Source organism: Primulina eburnea, chromosome 9, assembly GCF_022965805.1.
Source record: "Primulina eburnea isolate SZY01 chromosome 9, ASM2296580v1, whole genome shotgun sequence".
Classification (NCBI taxonomy): domain Eukaryota; kingdom Viridiplantae; phylum Streptophyta; class Magnoliopsida; order Lamiales; family Gesneriaceae; genus Primulina; species Primulina eburnea.
The window spans coordinates 5,655,278-5,672,886 of record NC_133109.1 but is presented as its reverse complement, the minus strand read 5'-3'; the positions used below and the strand labels follow the sequence as shown (position 1 = coordinate 5,672,886).

The 17,609-nt window shown below is 36.9% G+C and overlaps 1 protein-coding gene across 1 annotated transcript; it reads left to right on the top strand.

Moving 5' to 3' along the window:
* Window positions 1-7,513: 7,513 nt before the first annotated feature.
* Window positions 7,514-12,636, top strand: LOC140840682 (uncharacterized). The gene is made up of 8 exons (XM_073207855.1): window positions 7,514-8,738; window positions 8,817-9,223; window positions 9,665-10,224; window positions 10,315-10,730; window positions 10,971-11,000; window positions 11,589-11,953; window positions 12,014-12,250; window positions 12,614-12,636. The coding sequence occupies exons 1-8, from the start codon at window positions 7,552-7,554 to the stop codon at window positions 12,634-12,636; spliced, it is 3,225 nt and encodes a 1,074-aa protein (XP_073063956.1). The 5' UTR covers window positions 7,514-7,551.
* Window positions 12,637-17,609: the final 4,973 nt, after the last annotated feature.

The following is a 17,609-nucleotide window of genomic DNA, read 5'->3' as shown; positions in this document are numbered from 1 at the left end:
TCCATTCAGTCACAACGAAACACAGCTGAAAAAACATTATGTTTATTTAAATAAATTTCTTTGTATTTACATCTGAGTACATACATTAGTTGAACAAGAAAAATTACTACAACAGTAGCATATTTTAAACAACATCAGATATCAGTTGGTTTATGCGACAGAACTGGATATACCATGAACTAGTTGCTTGACCGCTTGAACTGCTGCATCGGTTCTGAGTTCAAATTGCTAGAGAAACGAGTTAAACTGCTTGAACTTGACTTCTTTGTAGAATAACTGATCGAGCAGACTCTGACTAGACTCAACTGGAATACAGCTAGTGATTTGGATTAGTTTCGTTTGAAGAACAACTGACCTGGTAGGCTTGCAATTGAAAACTTGTTCAACGAGCAATTTAGTTGTGCATTTTTACAGATGATTCTCAGTTCACTGCAGGCTCATTAAAACCTATAAGTAAAGAATCTAGAGAAGTTGCTACAACGTTAGTTGCAGAGCCAATCCTCTCAACTCTTTACAAAAGAGCGACAATATAAATTTTTTCAATTAGTTTTGAAAATAGTATGAAATAATTTTAAATAGCTTTTAACACTATTCTAAAGTAGAAAATTTTAAATACAATTTTCTTCAAATGTTCTTCTTAGAACAACCCGCTCTGATACCAATTGAAGGATCGAGTGTGCTAGTGCCTTCAAAGGCTTTTCGAACACTATATTCTCCAATGAGCTGCAATAGCTCGTGTTCTAACAATATTAACACTGATGAATTAAATCGAGTTTGGTTAAAACCAAGCGGAAGAAACTCGAAATAATCATTCGTGAAGAAAACTATTATATTAGAAAACATTTTAACTTATGTAAACTGAATAACCGAAAAAGGGTAGATTGGTTTTTGCATTCACACTTCAGTTATGGTGACAACTTAACTGAAGAATACTCCAACTGATCCAAACAGTTTGAAAACAGCAATTAATTAGTTAAATACACAAGATATGTTTATGCATGTTCGGAGACTTCAACTGCTCCTACGTCACCCCTTCTGTCGCCTCGGGTAGGATCCACTAGAAGACTTTGATTTATACAACTCTTTGTACAAACCCACTCAGCTAGGACTTACACTACTGTCTAAACTGAACTCCTAGCTACGACTGAAGACAACACCTTCCAGCCAACGATTCTTTAACGTCTATGTGTCAAAGACTACATACACAAGTTTAACGTCTTTGTGCAAGACTGTACATGAGTGGTTGAGAGAATTTGTGTGTAAGAACTGAACGAGGATGTTCTCACACACTGAATAAAAATGGCTTCTAAAATAAGCAGATAACACGTTAAAGTGTCCCTCTGGGCTGAATGATTCTGAAAGCAGATGTGCAATGTGCGTGGCCTTTTCTCTCTTGAAGAAGCTTTTTGTTTTGTATCTCGTTCTTTTTCTTCAGCTTCTTCTTATTGTATCTTCTTCTTCTTCTTGAGTCTTCACTGATCTTCATCTTCCATTAATAGGCGTAGAGTTTAGATCGTACAGTGAGACTCATTTATTGTATCCGTTGCAATTTGAATCGGCTTCTTGGACTTTGTGTCTCGACTTTTCGACTGCTCTTCTGAAGCGTTTTGTCTTTAATGCTATGATGCAACGTCCATTATCATCCTTTGACTGGACATTGGCTTTGTACCTTCACGCACAGCTGGAATCCACTTTGAATAAGCTTATCTTGATTTGCAACTGAAAGATTCTGACTGATGCTGTGAACTGGTCAGCTCGACTGATCTTCAGTTGGGCTAGTGAAATCAGTTGACTCGCCAGTTGAACTGATTTCACTCCTTCAGTTGAACTGGTCAGCTGGGCTCTTCGACAGTTGGACACAGCATCGGCTAGCCAGGCTTCTAAGGTCTTCCTGCTGAATCACTTATCAGTTGGACAGTCAACTGAACTGCTTGTTGATAAACCTGTTGACTGATTCAGTTTTCCGCATAGCTTCAGTTGTGGCTTCGAAAACTGATTATTTCAGTTTTAGCTGTCTGCGCACTTAAGTAAATTATTAGTAACAAGCTAACAAGTTTTGTTAACATTAAATCAAGATTGCGAACTTGAAAAGTTCCAACACACTATGTTTAATTTAATATTTAATAAGTTCAAATTTTGAGTTTAATAAATTAAATTCTCAAAACTTTTAAATTCAACTCTTTGAATTTATTCTCTTCGAATTTTAAATATCATAAATTCAACTCCTTGAATTTACTATCTCATAAAGTCAAGTCCTTGAATTTATTTTTTCAAAATTTAATTATCATAAATTTAACTCATTGAATTTACTATATTATATTCAACTTCTTGAATTCATTCTCTCAGCGGGAACAAATGATCAAGTGCTTGTGTGACCCTCGATGGTTTAGGGATACAGTTAGCCGTGGGTTCAAAACTCTTTGTGATTCAGGCCATTTTCCTTTATTCGGGCTTACCTAATTCGCCACATTCTATGTATCAACAATTGATCATGAAAATGTTAGAAATCATATTTCTGAATAAACCCATCGAATCATGGTAAGAGCATCTAGTAGCATCGCCCCATGATTCCCTAGGTATCACTTATAGTGCCTGTAAGAACCAGTCGGTTATGATTAACGTACAGTAAGGTCCCTTCATCTCATATATACCGATCGAATATGCAACCATTGGTTCATCGAGGGTTGCATAAGAATTGGATAACTATGTGACATATTTGAGAATAAATAGTGGCATCGCATGTACAATTGGAGAACCTCTTCTCTAAAGTACATCTCATATTCTGGCCAGAGATTTCATGCACTATTATTTCATCAGATCACACAGGATATCCACACCCGCATGTGAGCTGTGAATTTTCGACTACAATGCACCGGCTCCTACATGTGTCGAAACTGTACTCAATCTCGCCATCTGATGACCCTCTTGGAGTCGATAAACTAGTCAAAGCACAACCCTAAAATATAGAGTCTCAGTGTTGCCCCTGGTCGTAAGGACTAATGCTGTACAATCATAACCATAGATTTATTCTCTCGATAAATGATGACCACTTGGAAAGTCCTAGGGAGAGCAGTTCGGTATAATCATCATATGACTGACTACTCATCTGCATGTTTAGACATCTCTATGCCCTTACCAAGAGACACGGTACACAACATCACGGATTCTAGTCTCGATCTCAATCTACCTTTATCCATGTTTAAGCGGCTGAATCGACTAGGAACAAATTTAGATTATATAGTGTTTACAATGAATTTCGACATTGAATTACGATTCATTTGTATTAAAGTAAAATCTAAGTCTTTATCTATGTTGATCACATAAGTATACATATAAATAATTGACAAATCATTAAATAATGAATTTTATTAAAATAAAGATTGTTGATTAAAACTGAGTCAATAAATTCTCTAGTCAACCGTTGACATACATGACATCTACTCTAACACCTCGAGCATGTGTGTTTGTGTTTCTTGTAAATTCAATCACGGAAAAAGATTGTAAACTTTTAAATGTCACTACTCACGATATATTTATCACTCCAAATGTTTTTTTTTTTACAAATCAATTTTCCCATTTTCTCATAGTCTCATCGATAGTTCTCCTTTTCTTTCTACATCATCTACTGATGCAGAGTTTTCTGATATTGTTTCTGCCCTGATATTGTTCTTTCGTTATCTAAGGAGTGTCCGTCTTATGATTGTATATACCCTACGTACACAGGGTTGTAGCCAACATTTTTTTTATATAGTGGACAAAATTTCATTCGTAAAACATATATATATATATATATATATATATATATATATATATATATATATATATATATATATATATATATATATATATATATATAGTCTAATCGAAGATACCAACAACTCGTTGAATTGAATTTGGCCCCAAATTCCTTGTTGGGTTTTTGAAAAGCAGCGGCCAGCGACAATGACAAGTGGAGGTGGAGTGCGTCTGTGAAGACCCGAAAACACAAATTTATATATTTTTTGAGGAAGAATGAAAAAAATGAGAATAGTAATGAGACATGTGAGTGTGAATAGTATAGAGATGACTGACTTTCTGAGTGTCAAGCTGCTGACGTTGCATCGCTTGATCTGATTGGTTATATGAACCATAAAAGACAGACGACAGATCTTAACGAGTAACATTGTCTCTGCTTGGGACATGTCTGACGGTAAAAAAATTATAATATTGATATCTTAGAGACACGTGACAACATCAGCAGATAGACTGCGGTTTTCCTGATTCATGAACCTAACAGCTCATTCATTATCACTCAACTTGTAGATGTACTCCATGCTGCCACGCATATAAGGAAATGAAGTTGTATCTTGGCTAACGACTATAACATTTAATATGATGATAAGTGTTTGATTCTAACAATTTTCAAAAATAATATTTCTTTAACCTATTGTTTTCCTCTGCACTCAAAGCTTTAAATTGTTTAGCAAAATTTGAGAGCAAGTCTAATAACAATCGGGACAAACCCAAACATAAAATCGCATAAAATGAATTTTATTATGTCGAAAATCTATTTCCCTAAAATCCAAGCTATAAAAACTTATTTGATAAAAATTTAATATCTTTTTTGGGAGATTTGCTTTTAAATCCTCACCAACATTGTTGTATTTGTGTACAGTCTTTATCAGACCAATATTTTTTCCCTAGTCACTTACTTGTGTTTTTCCGGATAAAATTGGATACAAAATTTTTAAAATCTGAAATTAATATATGATATTTGAGAACTAACTGTTTTTTATATTTGAAAAAAAATATTAAATTTTAAGTATAAGATTCGAACAACTATATTAATGTTAATATTCGCTACACTTATTTATGTGCTCAAATATCATATATTAATACTTGATCTGAATAGTTGATACTGAAATATCATATATTAGATCATATTTCCAATGTTTTTGTACTGATTTTCTTCCGAGAAAAGACTTGTCATTAATATCAATACTTGTTATACATGTTTGAGTACTCAAATATCAAATAGTAATACCAAATTTTCAATATTTTGTATCGAAACTTAGCCGAAAAACAATTGGGAACCTAGAGAATACAACTTTTTTTGTGTGACTCAAGAACTGCAAACAGATATTTGGACTGACAGAAATTTGACACAAATACAACTATGGTGTTGGCGATTTATCTATCATTTACTCTATTTTCTTCATGTTTAAATTTATCTGTAAATAAGGTTTTTGTCATTATGTAAATGTAACAAAAAATTTAATATTGACACACACACATACATAGGGGAAGTTCCAAAATTTACTTCATTGTCTTTTGATTAAGTTTCAAATTAAATTTATAGTATGAATAATTTTAATTTAGATTAAAAAAATCAATAAGCTCTAATTTTTTTTTTAATAATAGAATGATTTCAAACTCATCCATGATTGTACAGTATAAATACAAATTTAAATCATTTAAAAAAATAAAATCTCACCAAACGCGACTTCAAAATCATGTTTGGAATTTTTTTTTTTTAAAAAAATCATGATTAGAAGAATTCCATAATTTTAAGTCATATTAATGTAAATATACTCAAGGCTGTATTTAGATGAAATGATAAGAAATCCATAGATTTAAATATATTTTTATTATCAGCTTACACAACATAAATGCAAATAAATTTTCCTGCTTATTTTTATATTATGTATTATACTAATCACAATGAATTTCAAATATTTAAATTATTCGAGTCATTTGAAATCCATTGTAATATTTATCACAGTTCAAATAAGTAGAAGATAGATTTGAGTTTCCTCTGTTTAACTTATATAACATTAGATTCGAAAACCATGAATTTCAAATGACTCCGTCCAAACATAACGTTATTAATTTCAAGCAAGTTCCGATAGTCTATGTTGAGGATCGAAGTTGAGTTTAGAGGGGGGGGGGGGTGAATAAACTCTACTCGTTTTTCTTTCTTTACTGATGAGGTACTATGATGCAAACGTGGTTGATCAAGCACCAAAGAAAGCATGGGAGTCGTTGGAGTTGCCCGAAGGACCTATAACGAGGGGACGAAGCAAGAAGTTTAAAGATGCACTTCAAGGACTCATGATGAGCTATCAAGGAAGTCCTACAAGTTGGATGTCTAAATTAGAGGAGGTCGGGAATCATGGGAATGATATTGGAGGTCTTTGGAATTTAATTCAAGGTCAATTGCCGCAGCAGGACTGCACCCGCGCTATGTTATACATTGCACCCGCGTTCCATAATGATCAAAGTGAAGAAAATCCCCGAAGCAATACCGCACCCGCGGTCTAACATGAACCGCACCCGCGGTGCAAGAGTGCACCCGCGCTCCTACAAGGACCGCACCCGCGGTCTTGTAAAAAAAAAAAAAAAATTTTTTCGAAGCCTGACCGCACCCGCGGTCTTTCAACAGCGCACCCGCGGTCCTTTAGTGCACTTCCGTGTCAAAGTTGCTAATTATCTCATTTAAGCTTTTCACACTACTTTTCTTGTATTTTATTGCTTATATAATTGATGTATTAGACTTGAACGAAATTAATCATTGAAGATATATAAAATTGCATTGAGTTCTCTCAATCTTGCAAGGCTTTTGTGCTTTGTGTTTATCAAAATCAAACTTATCAAAGATTTCATCTTTGTGGCGTTTGTCGATTGTTCTTCGCACGGATTGTCAAAACAAGTTCTTTGAAAGTTCGTTCGAGATTCAATTGTTATCATCGTTGATATTTGTTGCTAAGATTTAATATCTTAGAGGTGAATATCACAAATCTTTACTTGTTTCAAAAGATCGGGACAACAAATCGATCCTTGTTTGATATTGAGTTGAGGGTGCGATTTCTATATTCGTGCTTGCCTTTCATTCGTACGAGGATTCGTATCATTTGATATCAGAGCTTTGGTTCATTGATTCAAGTAAGTCTATCCTTGTTGTTGTTGTTATTTTCAGATCTATCTAAAAATTTAAAAGAAAAACAAAAATATCCGTTTTGTTATCAGATCTGTTGTATCCTTGTTGTTTCTATTGTCAAATCTTTCTATATCAGAAAAGAAAAACAAAAATTCGTTCTATATCAAATCTGTGTTATCCTTTCGTTTCTGCGTCTTGATTTGTGTTATCCTTTGTTCTGTTTGTCAGATCTGTATTATTTTTATCATTCTTCGTCATTCTTGAATATAGAATTTTCGAAAACTTGTGTATCATCGTTTCTGTTTATGTGCAATCCAAGTGAGACAGTTGCAAGTGTTCACAAGTTGAATATTGTAAGTTTGATAAAAAAAAAAAAGAAAAATATAAAGATTGAGCACACCTTTGAAAGAACTATCAAATTCGAGTGAAAAAAAAAAAAAAAAACATTTGAGTGCGAGTGTTATTTCTTTGGAGTGATCGTGAGAATTTGGGTGAGGAATATCTTTTATTTCTACTAACACTTTATTGCAGGTACAAAAAAATCTGAAATTAAAATGGAGAGGGAAGTAGGAGATAGTTCGAATTCGGGGATGTCTAAGGCCCAAATAGAGGCGTTGTTTGGGGATTTTAGTAGGATGATGACGACCCAAATGGAGTCGTTGCATGAGAGGTTGGGTAATCTTGAGGTTAGTGTTAGTGGGAATAAATCTAAACTTAAAGATTGGGGTAGAGATGATGAAGAATATGAATATGATTTGGGAGGAGGAGAGGAGAGTCAAAACGAGAATTGGGGTAGAGGCGGAAGAGGTAGAGGATTTGGTAGGGGAAGAAGAGAAGCCTTACGTGGTAGGTACGAAGATGGGAATAAAGAAGATAATAACATAGGAAGCATTAAAATGAAAATTCCGTCGTTCCATGGTAAGTCGGATCCAGAGGCTTATTTAGAATGGGAAAAGCGAGTTGAATTCGTGTTTGATTGTCACCATTATTCCGAACAAAAGAAGGTTAGGTTGGCCGTGGTTGAATTTGTTGATTATGCACTTATTTGGTGGGATCAATTAGTGACCACTAGAAGAAGATGCAATGAGAGGCCTATAGAAACTTGGGATGAGATGAAGAGTGTAATGAGGAAGAGGTTTGTACCAAATCACTATTATAGAGAAATGTTTAAGAAGTTACAAACTTTGAGACAAGGTGTGAGGAGTGTTGAGGACTACTATAAAGAGTTGGAAGTAGTCATGATTAGAGCAAACATTGAGGAGGATAGTGAGGCTACTATGGCTCGTTTTCTGTGTGGTTTGAACAGGGAAATTCAAGACAAAGTGGAGCTTAGACATTACTTGGATCTAGATGAAATGGTGCAGATGGCGATTAAAGTGGAGCAACAACTCAAGAGGAGAGGAGTTGGTCGTACCACACAAACTGGGAATACATCAACACCTTGGCGTTCCAACGTTGTTAAACGTGAAGAAAGCAAAGCAGTTTTCAAGCCCAAAGTTGACATTAAACAGGAGGCGCCTAAGCAAGGAGTGCAAGGTAAACCTGAAACTCCTATTAATCGTTCTAGAGATATTAAATGTTTTAGGTGTCAAGGAGTTGGACATATTGCTAGTCAATGTCCCAATAAAAGGGTGATGGTGTTGAATAATTATGGGGAGTATGAATCTCATAGTGAGGGAGATGATGGAGAGGATGAAGATGAGATGCCTGCATTAGATGATCCTGATGAGGGATATGAAGCAGTTGTGGGAGAAGCATTAGTGACTAGGCGTATCATGAGTGCCCAAGTCAAAGAAGAGGAGACGAATCAGAGGGAAAACTTGTTCCATACTAGATGTTTTGTCAGTGGCAAAGTTTGCAACATTATTATAGATGGAGGAAGTTGTACCAATGTTGCTAGTCTTGAAATGGTTGAAAAATTGAATTTACCTACTTTGAAACATCCTCAACCATATAAGTTACAGTGGTTGAATGACTGTGCTGAAGTGAAAGTGAACAAACAAGTTATGGTTGCATTTTCGATTGGGAAGTATATTGATGAGGTATTGTGTGATGTGGTACCAATGCATGCTTGTCATATATTGTTAGGGAGACCATGGCAATATGATAGGCAAGTGACACATGATGGGTTTAAAAATAGATACTCATTTGTTTTGAAGAAAGAACCCATTGTATTACTTCTTTTGTCCCCAAAACAAATCATGGAGGACCAACGTGGAAAGAAAAAAAGAGATGAGGCCGAAAGAAAGAGTGAAAAGAAAAGTGAGATGGCCCTTGAAAAGAAAAAGGAAATGGCTAAAAATAAAAGTGATAAAAAAATTGAGATAGCCATACAAAAGAAAAATGAGGAAAAAGAAAATGAGAAGAAAGATGCCAAGAAAAAAATGTACATGGCACAAAAGAGTGAGTTGAAACAATTGTTGTGCACACATGAACCACTTGTGTTGATACTTTATAAAGAGATCCTCTTTAACACAAGTGATATAGCCGGAAATCTTCCGAGCATTGTTGTTTCTCTTTTGCAGGAGTTTGATGATATATTTCCGGAGGAGCTACCCCAAGGAATACCACCATTGAGGGGGATTGAGCATCAAATTGATTTTGTACCCGGAAGTGCATTGCCAAATCGTCCAGCTTATAGGAGCAATCCGGAGGAAACTAAGGAGTTGCAACGGCAGGTAAGTGAGTTGTTAGATAGGGGTTTTGTACGTGAGTCTATGTCTCCTTGCGCCGTACCTGTTTTATTAGTTCCTAAGAAAGATGGTTCATGGCGTATGTGTGTGGATTGTAGGGCAATTAATAACATAACCATCAAGTATAGGCATCCCATACCTAGACTAGATGATATGTTAGATGAGTTGCATGGTGCATGTATTTTTAGTAAGATTGATTTGAAAAGTGGTTATCATCAAATTAGAATGAGGGAAGGTGATGAGTGGAAAACGGCATTTAAAACCAAGTATGGGTTATATGAGTGGATGGTCATGCCTTTTGGCTTAACTAATGCTCCTAGTACCTTTATGAGGTTGATGAATCATGTTTTGCGTGCTTACATAGGAAAATTTGTTGTGGTTTATTTTGATGATATTCTTGTGTATAGCAAAGATTTAGAAGAGCATGTTGAGCATTTGAGACTTGTACTGATGACACTTAGGGATGAACATTTATATGCTAATCTTAAGAAATGTGATTTTTGTACAAGCAAGCTTGTTTTTCTAGGTTTTGTGGTAAGTTCACAGGGGATACAAGTGGATGAGGACAAGGTAAGTGCTATTCGAGATTGGCCAACACCTGCTAATGTTAGTCAAGTTCGAAGCTTTCATGGTCTTGCAAGCTTCTATAGGAGGTTTGTAAAAGATTTTAGCACATTGGCGGCACCGATGACCGCGGTGATTAAGAAGCACGTTCCATTCCATTGGGGCGAGGAGCAAGAGAAGTCTTTTAATATTATTAAACAAAAATTAATAAATGCGCTTTTACTTGTTTTGCCTGATTTTTCTAGTACTTTTGAAATTGAATGTGATGCTTCAGGTGTAGGTATTGGTGGTGTTTTGATGCAAGGAGGACGGCCGGTGGCATACTTTAGTGAGAAGCTCAATGGAGCAGCACTGAACTATCCAACGTATTACAAGGAGTTGTACGCGCTTGTGAGGACCTTGGAGGTGTGGCAACACTACTTGAGACCTAAAGAGTTTGTGATTCACACGGATCATGAGTCTCTTAAGCACCTTAAGGGGCAACAGAAGTTGAATAAGCGGCATGCTAAATGGGTGGCATTCATAGGTACATTTCCCTACATAATCAAATACAAACAAGGTAAGGATAATGTAGTGGCTGACGCACTATCACGGAGGTACGTATTAATCTCTACCTTGGATTCGAAAATCTTGGGATTTGAACATATGAAAGAGTTGTATTTGTTGGATGAGGATTTTAAGGAGATATTTGAAACATGTATGCATGGTCCACATGATAAATTTTATTTGCATAATGGGTTTTTATTTAGAGAAGATAGATTGTGCATTCCTAAGTCATCAATTCGTGAATTACTTGTGAGGGAGGCACATGGTGGAGGTTTAATGGGGCATTTTGGTGTGGCTAAAACTTTGAGTTGTTTGCATGAGCATTTTTATTGGCCACATATGAAACGTGATGTTGAACGTGTTTGTGAAAAATGCATTACTTGTAGACAAGCTAAGTCTAGAACACAACCACATGGCTTGTATACACCACTTCCCGTCCCTAGTGAACCTTGGGTTGATATTTCTATGGACTTTGTTTTGGGGTTGCCTAGGACAAAGAAGGGGAGGGATTCAATATTTGTTGTTGTTGACAGATTCTCTAAAATGGCACATTTTATTGCTTGTCACAAAACTGATGATGCATCCAACATTGCAGATTTGTTCTTTAAGGAAGTCGTTAGGTTGCATGGTATGCCTAGGACAATTGTGTCTGATCGTGATGTTAAATTCTTAAGTTACTTTTGGAAAACCTTGTGGGCTAAACTTGGCACGAAACTGATGTTTTCTACTACATGTCATCCTCAAACGGATGGACAAACTGAAGTTGTTAACCGAACTCTAGGAACACTTTTGCGTGCTATCATTAAGAAGAACTTAAAGAATTAGGAGGATTGTTTACCATTTGTTGAGTTTGCTTATAATCGTTGCGTGCATTCTACTACAAATTATTCACCATTTGAAATTGTATATGGTTTTAATCCTTTGACTCCGTTGGATTTGATGTCTTTACCTGTGAGTGGCAGGTTGAACATGGATGGCCAGAAGAAAGCTGAATTCGTTAGAAGTTTGCATGAGAAGGTCAAGGATAACATCGAGAAGAAGAATTTACAATACACGAAGAAAGCCAACAAGGGAAGGAAAAAGATGGTTTTTGAAAAGGGAGATTGGGTGTGGTTGCACTTAAGGAAGGAAAGATTTCCAGAGAAGCGACGTTCAAAGCTTTTACCTAGGGGTGATGGACCATTTCAAGTAATTGAAAGGATCAACGACAATGCATATAAACTTGATCTGCCAGGTGAGTACAATGTCAGTTCTACTTTTAATGTTAGTGATCTTTCGTTGTTTGATGTAGGAGATGATCAAGATTTGAGGACAAATCCTTTTCAAGAAGGGGAGAATGATGCAAACGTGGTTGATCAAGCACCAAAGAAATCATGGGAGTCGTTGGAGTTGCCCGAAGGACCTATAACGAGGGGACGAAGCAAGAAGTTTAAAGATGCACTTCAAGGACTCATGATGAGCTATCAAGGAAGTCCTACAAGTTGGATGTCTAAATTAGAGGAGGTCGGGAATCATGGGAATGATATTGGAGGTCTTTGGAATTTAATTCAAGGTCAATTGCCGCAGCAGGACTGCACCCGCGCTATGTTATACATTGCACCCGCGTTCCATAATGATCAAAGTGAAGAAAATCCCCGAAGCAATACCGCACCCGCGGTCTAACATGAACCGCACCCGCGGTGCAAGAGTGCACCCGCGCTCCTACAAGGACCGCACCCGCGGTCTTGTAAAAAAAAAAAAATTTTTTTTTTCGAAGCCTGACCGCACCCGCGGTCTTTCAACAGCGCACCCGCGGTCCTTTAGTGCACTTCCGTGTCAAAGTTGCTAATTATCTCATTTAAGCTTTTCACACTACTTTTCTTGTATTTTATTGCTTATATAATTGATGTATTAGACTTGAACGAAATTAATCATTGAAGATATATAAAATTGCATTGAGTTCTCTCAATCTTGCAAGGCTTTTGTGCTTTGTGTTTATCAAAATCAAACTTATCAAAGATTTCATCTTTGTGGCGTTTGTCGATTGTTCTTCGCACGGATTGTCAAAACAAGTTCTTTGAAGGTTTGTTCGAGATTCAATTGTTATCATCGTTGATATTTGTTGCTAAGATTTAATATCTTAGAGGTGAATATCACAAATCTTTACTTGTTTCAAAAGATCGGGACAACAAATCGATCCTTGTTTGATATTGAGTTGAGGGTGCGATTTCTATATTCGTGCTTGCCTTTCATTCGTACGAGGATTCGTATCATACTAAAATCCTGTTAGGGATAGTAGTTTATCTTGTGCGAATACTTTCACCTGATTACAATAAAACGTGCGGAAACAATCTGATGAAGTAGTTGAAAGACAATAAAACAGTAGGCAGCAATTGTTTATGGAAGTTCGAAGATAAACTCTTCTACGTCTCCCCTTCTCCTGTTTCCAGAAGGTATGACTAAAAGACTTTGGATATTACAGTACAACTATTGTACACACCCACTTCAGAAGGACTTATACTTCGGCCTACTGAAACTCTTAGTTTCTCAACTCACAGAAATGCTAAATACAAAGTTCTGAAAAGACTCTTTTCAGATTACAAACTCTTCTAGATAAAGTGTAAGTGATGTAAAGATTGTGAAGAGTGTAAGAATCAGTAGCACAAGATGATCTTCAAAAGATCAGATATAAGCTATGAAGCATGTGCTACTTTTCTTTGTGTTGAACTTTTTGTACTCAAGGAATTTCGAGATTTGTCTGATGAAAGATGATAGCTTTTGTTCCTTGAAAGATGATATTATGCGAAATGTCGTGTCGTATAAGGATTTGATCCATGTATATATAAACGACTGAGTTCAACGTTCACAATCAGAGGATGTCTCCAGATAACTGATAAAATCAGCTTTATTACCAAAAGAAGTTCCTGCAGAAAAGCTATAAAACAATCAGTCTTGTTTCATACTTAATTGGGTAACATGCATTAAATGACTCCGTATAGTATTTAATGCTGCAATTAATACTAGTACTAGGAACTCTTTAAAGGTAACAATAAATGTAGCAACGTTAGGAAACGTCCTCTACTGGTTTTGTATCCTCTACTGATTTTGTATTACTATCCTTTCTACTGGTTTAGTTTTATGAGACCAGTAGCTTCTGATAAGTTAGTCTACTGTTCTGGTCTGCTGGTTTTAGTTAATCATCGCCACAATAAAATTTATGTCTAACAATTTCCCCCTTTGTGGTGATGCCAAAACCTAAACAGTAGAAATTTGATAAATAAAGCAGATAATCATTTAAACAAAAAGAGTAATATCAATAAAATATCAAAGAGAATGATCAATCAGTTTCAATATCCCTGAAGATGACTTCTTCATTCTGAGGTTCTTGAAGTCTTCTGTTTGATGGTTCAGCTTCATCTTCAGGTTGTCTGGCTCCTTGTGTATCTCCTCTATCTTCCCCCTTTTTGGCATCAGCCGCAACTACATGGGCGAAGAGGTCATTCAGTCTTCCGGATATGTTTTGAATGCCATCGGTTAGCATCTCCAGGTACGGAGTTTGAGAAGAGATGCGATTATCCAATGAAGTGAGAGATTGATTTTGAGAGTCAATCTTGGCATCCATAAGTTCCACGGAAGTAGAAAGTGATCGGAAGAGATCATCATGCTCAGTGATTCGGTTAAGTATATCAGTTTGAGTGAGCATGATGGTACCGTGAGTTCTTGATATAGCCTGTCTGAAAATGATGGTTTCAGCATACATCTTTTTCATGGTTTCCGCCGTGTTATAGATGTGTTTGCCCATTCGTTCTCTGAAAGATTGAGCACCACTGAATTCTGAAATGTTTTCGCAGGACATACGTTTCACTAAATCAGATATGTTGTTGAGTTCCCGTTGTAGAGACTCAATCTGAAATTCCAGGTTAAATGCATCTGCTTCCGGAGAGGGAGTTCGCGCAAGCATGCGTTGTTTAATCTCAGAAAGACGAGAGTTCGTCTCAGTCAGAACAGGATGAGAGATAGTCAACGCAGTAGAAACAAGGTTAGCATCTATCAAGGCAGTAGAAGGACCAGGGTCTGCTGTGCGTTCTTCTGGAAGTGTAGAAACAGTAGGTTCAGCAGCAACCAGTGGAAGAACAATTTCTTCAGCGGGAACGGCCAAGTCAAAGGCCAAAACATCTTCCGTTGGTACAAAAACAGCCTGTGAGATTGATGGTTCTTCAATAGAAGGTGCGGAAGGATGATCCTGAAGAATGTGCATTGCTGCTTGATGAGCAGCAGAAAAAATCTCTAAATTTGGCAATAAAGAGGAGGCATCTGGTTCTGCTATGTGTTGAACTGGGGTCGGAAAAGCAGAAGATGACAATGAAGTAGCCGGTGCGACTTCCAGAGGAGTAGAAATTGTAGGAACAATCGACTCAATGACTTCTTCAACCGAAGCCAGTTCATGTACAGATAGTAGCGATGAGGACTGAATGGGCCTTGTCGGAGATGCAGGAGTACTGAGAGCAGAAGCCTTTGGGGAGGCTGTGGTCCTTTCATCAACTGTCTGATTCTGATGAAAGTCTGGAACAAGGCCAATGTGATAAACAATAGACTCGCCAAAGCCTTGTTCTTGAGCAAAAAGTTGCTCACGCATCTGTTTGAACTTATCAGATAGAATCACAATAACATTTTGATCCTGAACAGTAATAGGAACACTAGGATCAAAATTCGATTCAAGAACTTTCAGAATTGATTCTAGCTTCTGACATTTCAGCTGCTCGAGGATGAAACTCCTTCTGCGCAAGGCCTCGATAACATTTTCCGTTTTTGCAAGCTGAAAAATTTTCTTCTCTGCAATCATCATTTTGGCATAGTTCCCTTTAGTCTTAAAGTAAGCAAAAGAATGGAAAAGACGAACTGAGTGTCACTCATAAAAAAAATTCATATCATCATTTGCAGAGGTTTCAATTTCTGCTAGATGAAGATCAACGCCGGTGGTTACAGTTGTTTTGTGTCCAAAAATTGGTGGTTCTTCGACCATTTTCCTTTTGCCTTTATCAGATGAAGAAATAGGCATGATAGGTCGGAAAGCAGAGGACCCACTAGTTGATTCATGAATCACTATTCCAGATGATGGCTTGAAAGCAGAAGCAGTAGACGGTGCTGGAATAGATGCAGTAGCTTGTGCAGTCGCAGAAGTAATGGGTCGAACAGAAGGAACCACTTCTGGAAATACCTGTCTGATAGGTATTTTATCAATCTCAGACAGTGCTGATGTCTTCTTGATTTTAAGAATGGTGCGAGGTTTCTTCTTGGCTGGGGTTTGCACTGGTGGTTGAACAGCAGTAGCAGACTCTTCTGATGTTGTTTTGTCCGAGTCAGTCGAAATGATCCCTCTTTTCCTCTTAATTGTATTTTGAGGTTTTGGGACCTCAGAAGCAGTTTCTCCAATTTCTTTTTCAAGGCAACAAACTCTGCCACGGTTGGCTTAGGCCTTAAAGCAAGAACGTTCGCAGCATTAATCATGGTTACTGAAACAACATCCTGATCACTGGTTGAGGCGAAACTAGCATCCTTGAGCATTGCGCTGATTTGAACAGCGAATCCAGAACTTTTCCTGACAACCATATCCTTCATAATTCGATAGAGAAAATGACTCCAGTCCACTTTGGTTCCCTTGGTGATGGCAATCATCACTTGAACCTTCTCCTTCGTCAACTTGTCGAAGGTGCCAGCTTTGATCAAAATAGCTTTTGCCAGAATATCGGCCAGAATTTGATATTCCATTTTGAGTAATTTCTTGTGACAAGAGGGAGACGCTTCTTCTCCAGAGGCTGAGAATGAGCTAAGCGCAACAGACATATCTGTTCTGGAAATATCAGATAGTTCAGAAATACCTGAGAGTGGAAGAAGGAAGGTCGCTCCTAGAAGTGCGGCATCAATAGACATAGATGCATCTCCTTGAGAGTGAACAATCTTTCCTTCATGTACTGACGCTTTAGCGTAAAAATCCAGGAGAGCATTTTTGTAAATTACGGCGGGTGCTTCCAGGAATTTTCTGAGTCCCGATTTCTCAATGTCTTGAAACATTTTAACGAGATTCTCATCCTTGATGTTGAGAACAGAGGCAAAATTGACTTGATAAGCGTTAAGAGTGTATGATCCAGCCATTTCTGTATAAGGATAGAAGCAGATATAATTTGCAGTAGTTAGTGATGATAGAGAGAAATCAGTAGCTGAATAATCGATAGTTATGAAACAGTAAAGATGAAAAGGTGAAGTTGAGAAAAATATACAGCCGTCAAATAAACATAAAGACACATGTCAGTATGTTTTTGGTTGAGTGTTTGAAAAGTTTTGCAGAAACTGTCAGATATACGAATGATTTTGAAAATTTGAAAAAGGCGGGCTGTCCAGACGGTTATTAAAGAAATCAGAAGAGGATTTGTCGTTTTATGATAACGTCTGCTGGAAGTTTCATGGTGCTGAAATATTTGAGCACTTTGACAAAAACCAGCATACTTGTAGTTTTATCGAAAAGACAAACATTCTATCTGTTTTCTGAAAAGGTGTCAAACTCTTAGTCTGATTAAAATATTGTTCCCCCTCGGTAAATGCAACTAATAAGTGGTCATAATTGCGGCATGTGACTCTTGGCCATCTTTCAATCTGAACCGTCGAAATGAACAGTCGCAAGGGTCTTTGTTTCTTCTATAAATACCTGCACAACTGGAACGAGATAAAACATACACAATCTAAAATGAAAACTCAATAGAAAAGAAAGTTAGAGTTGGATCCAGGAGTCGAAGCGAAAAAAAAATTCAGAGAGAAGTTTGAGGATATCATTATTTACGTAATGATCCTTGAAACACACTCCTGGAGATGTAGTTTCCACAGTCAAGCAAGTCTGTTGCTTCGATTGAGTTTGA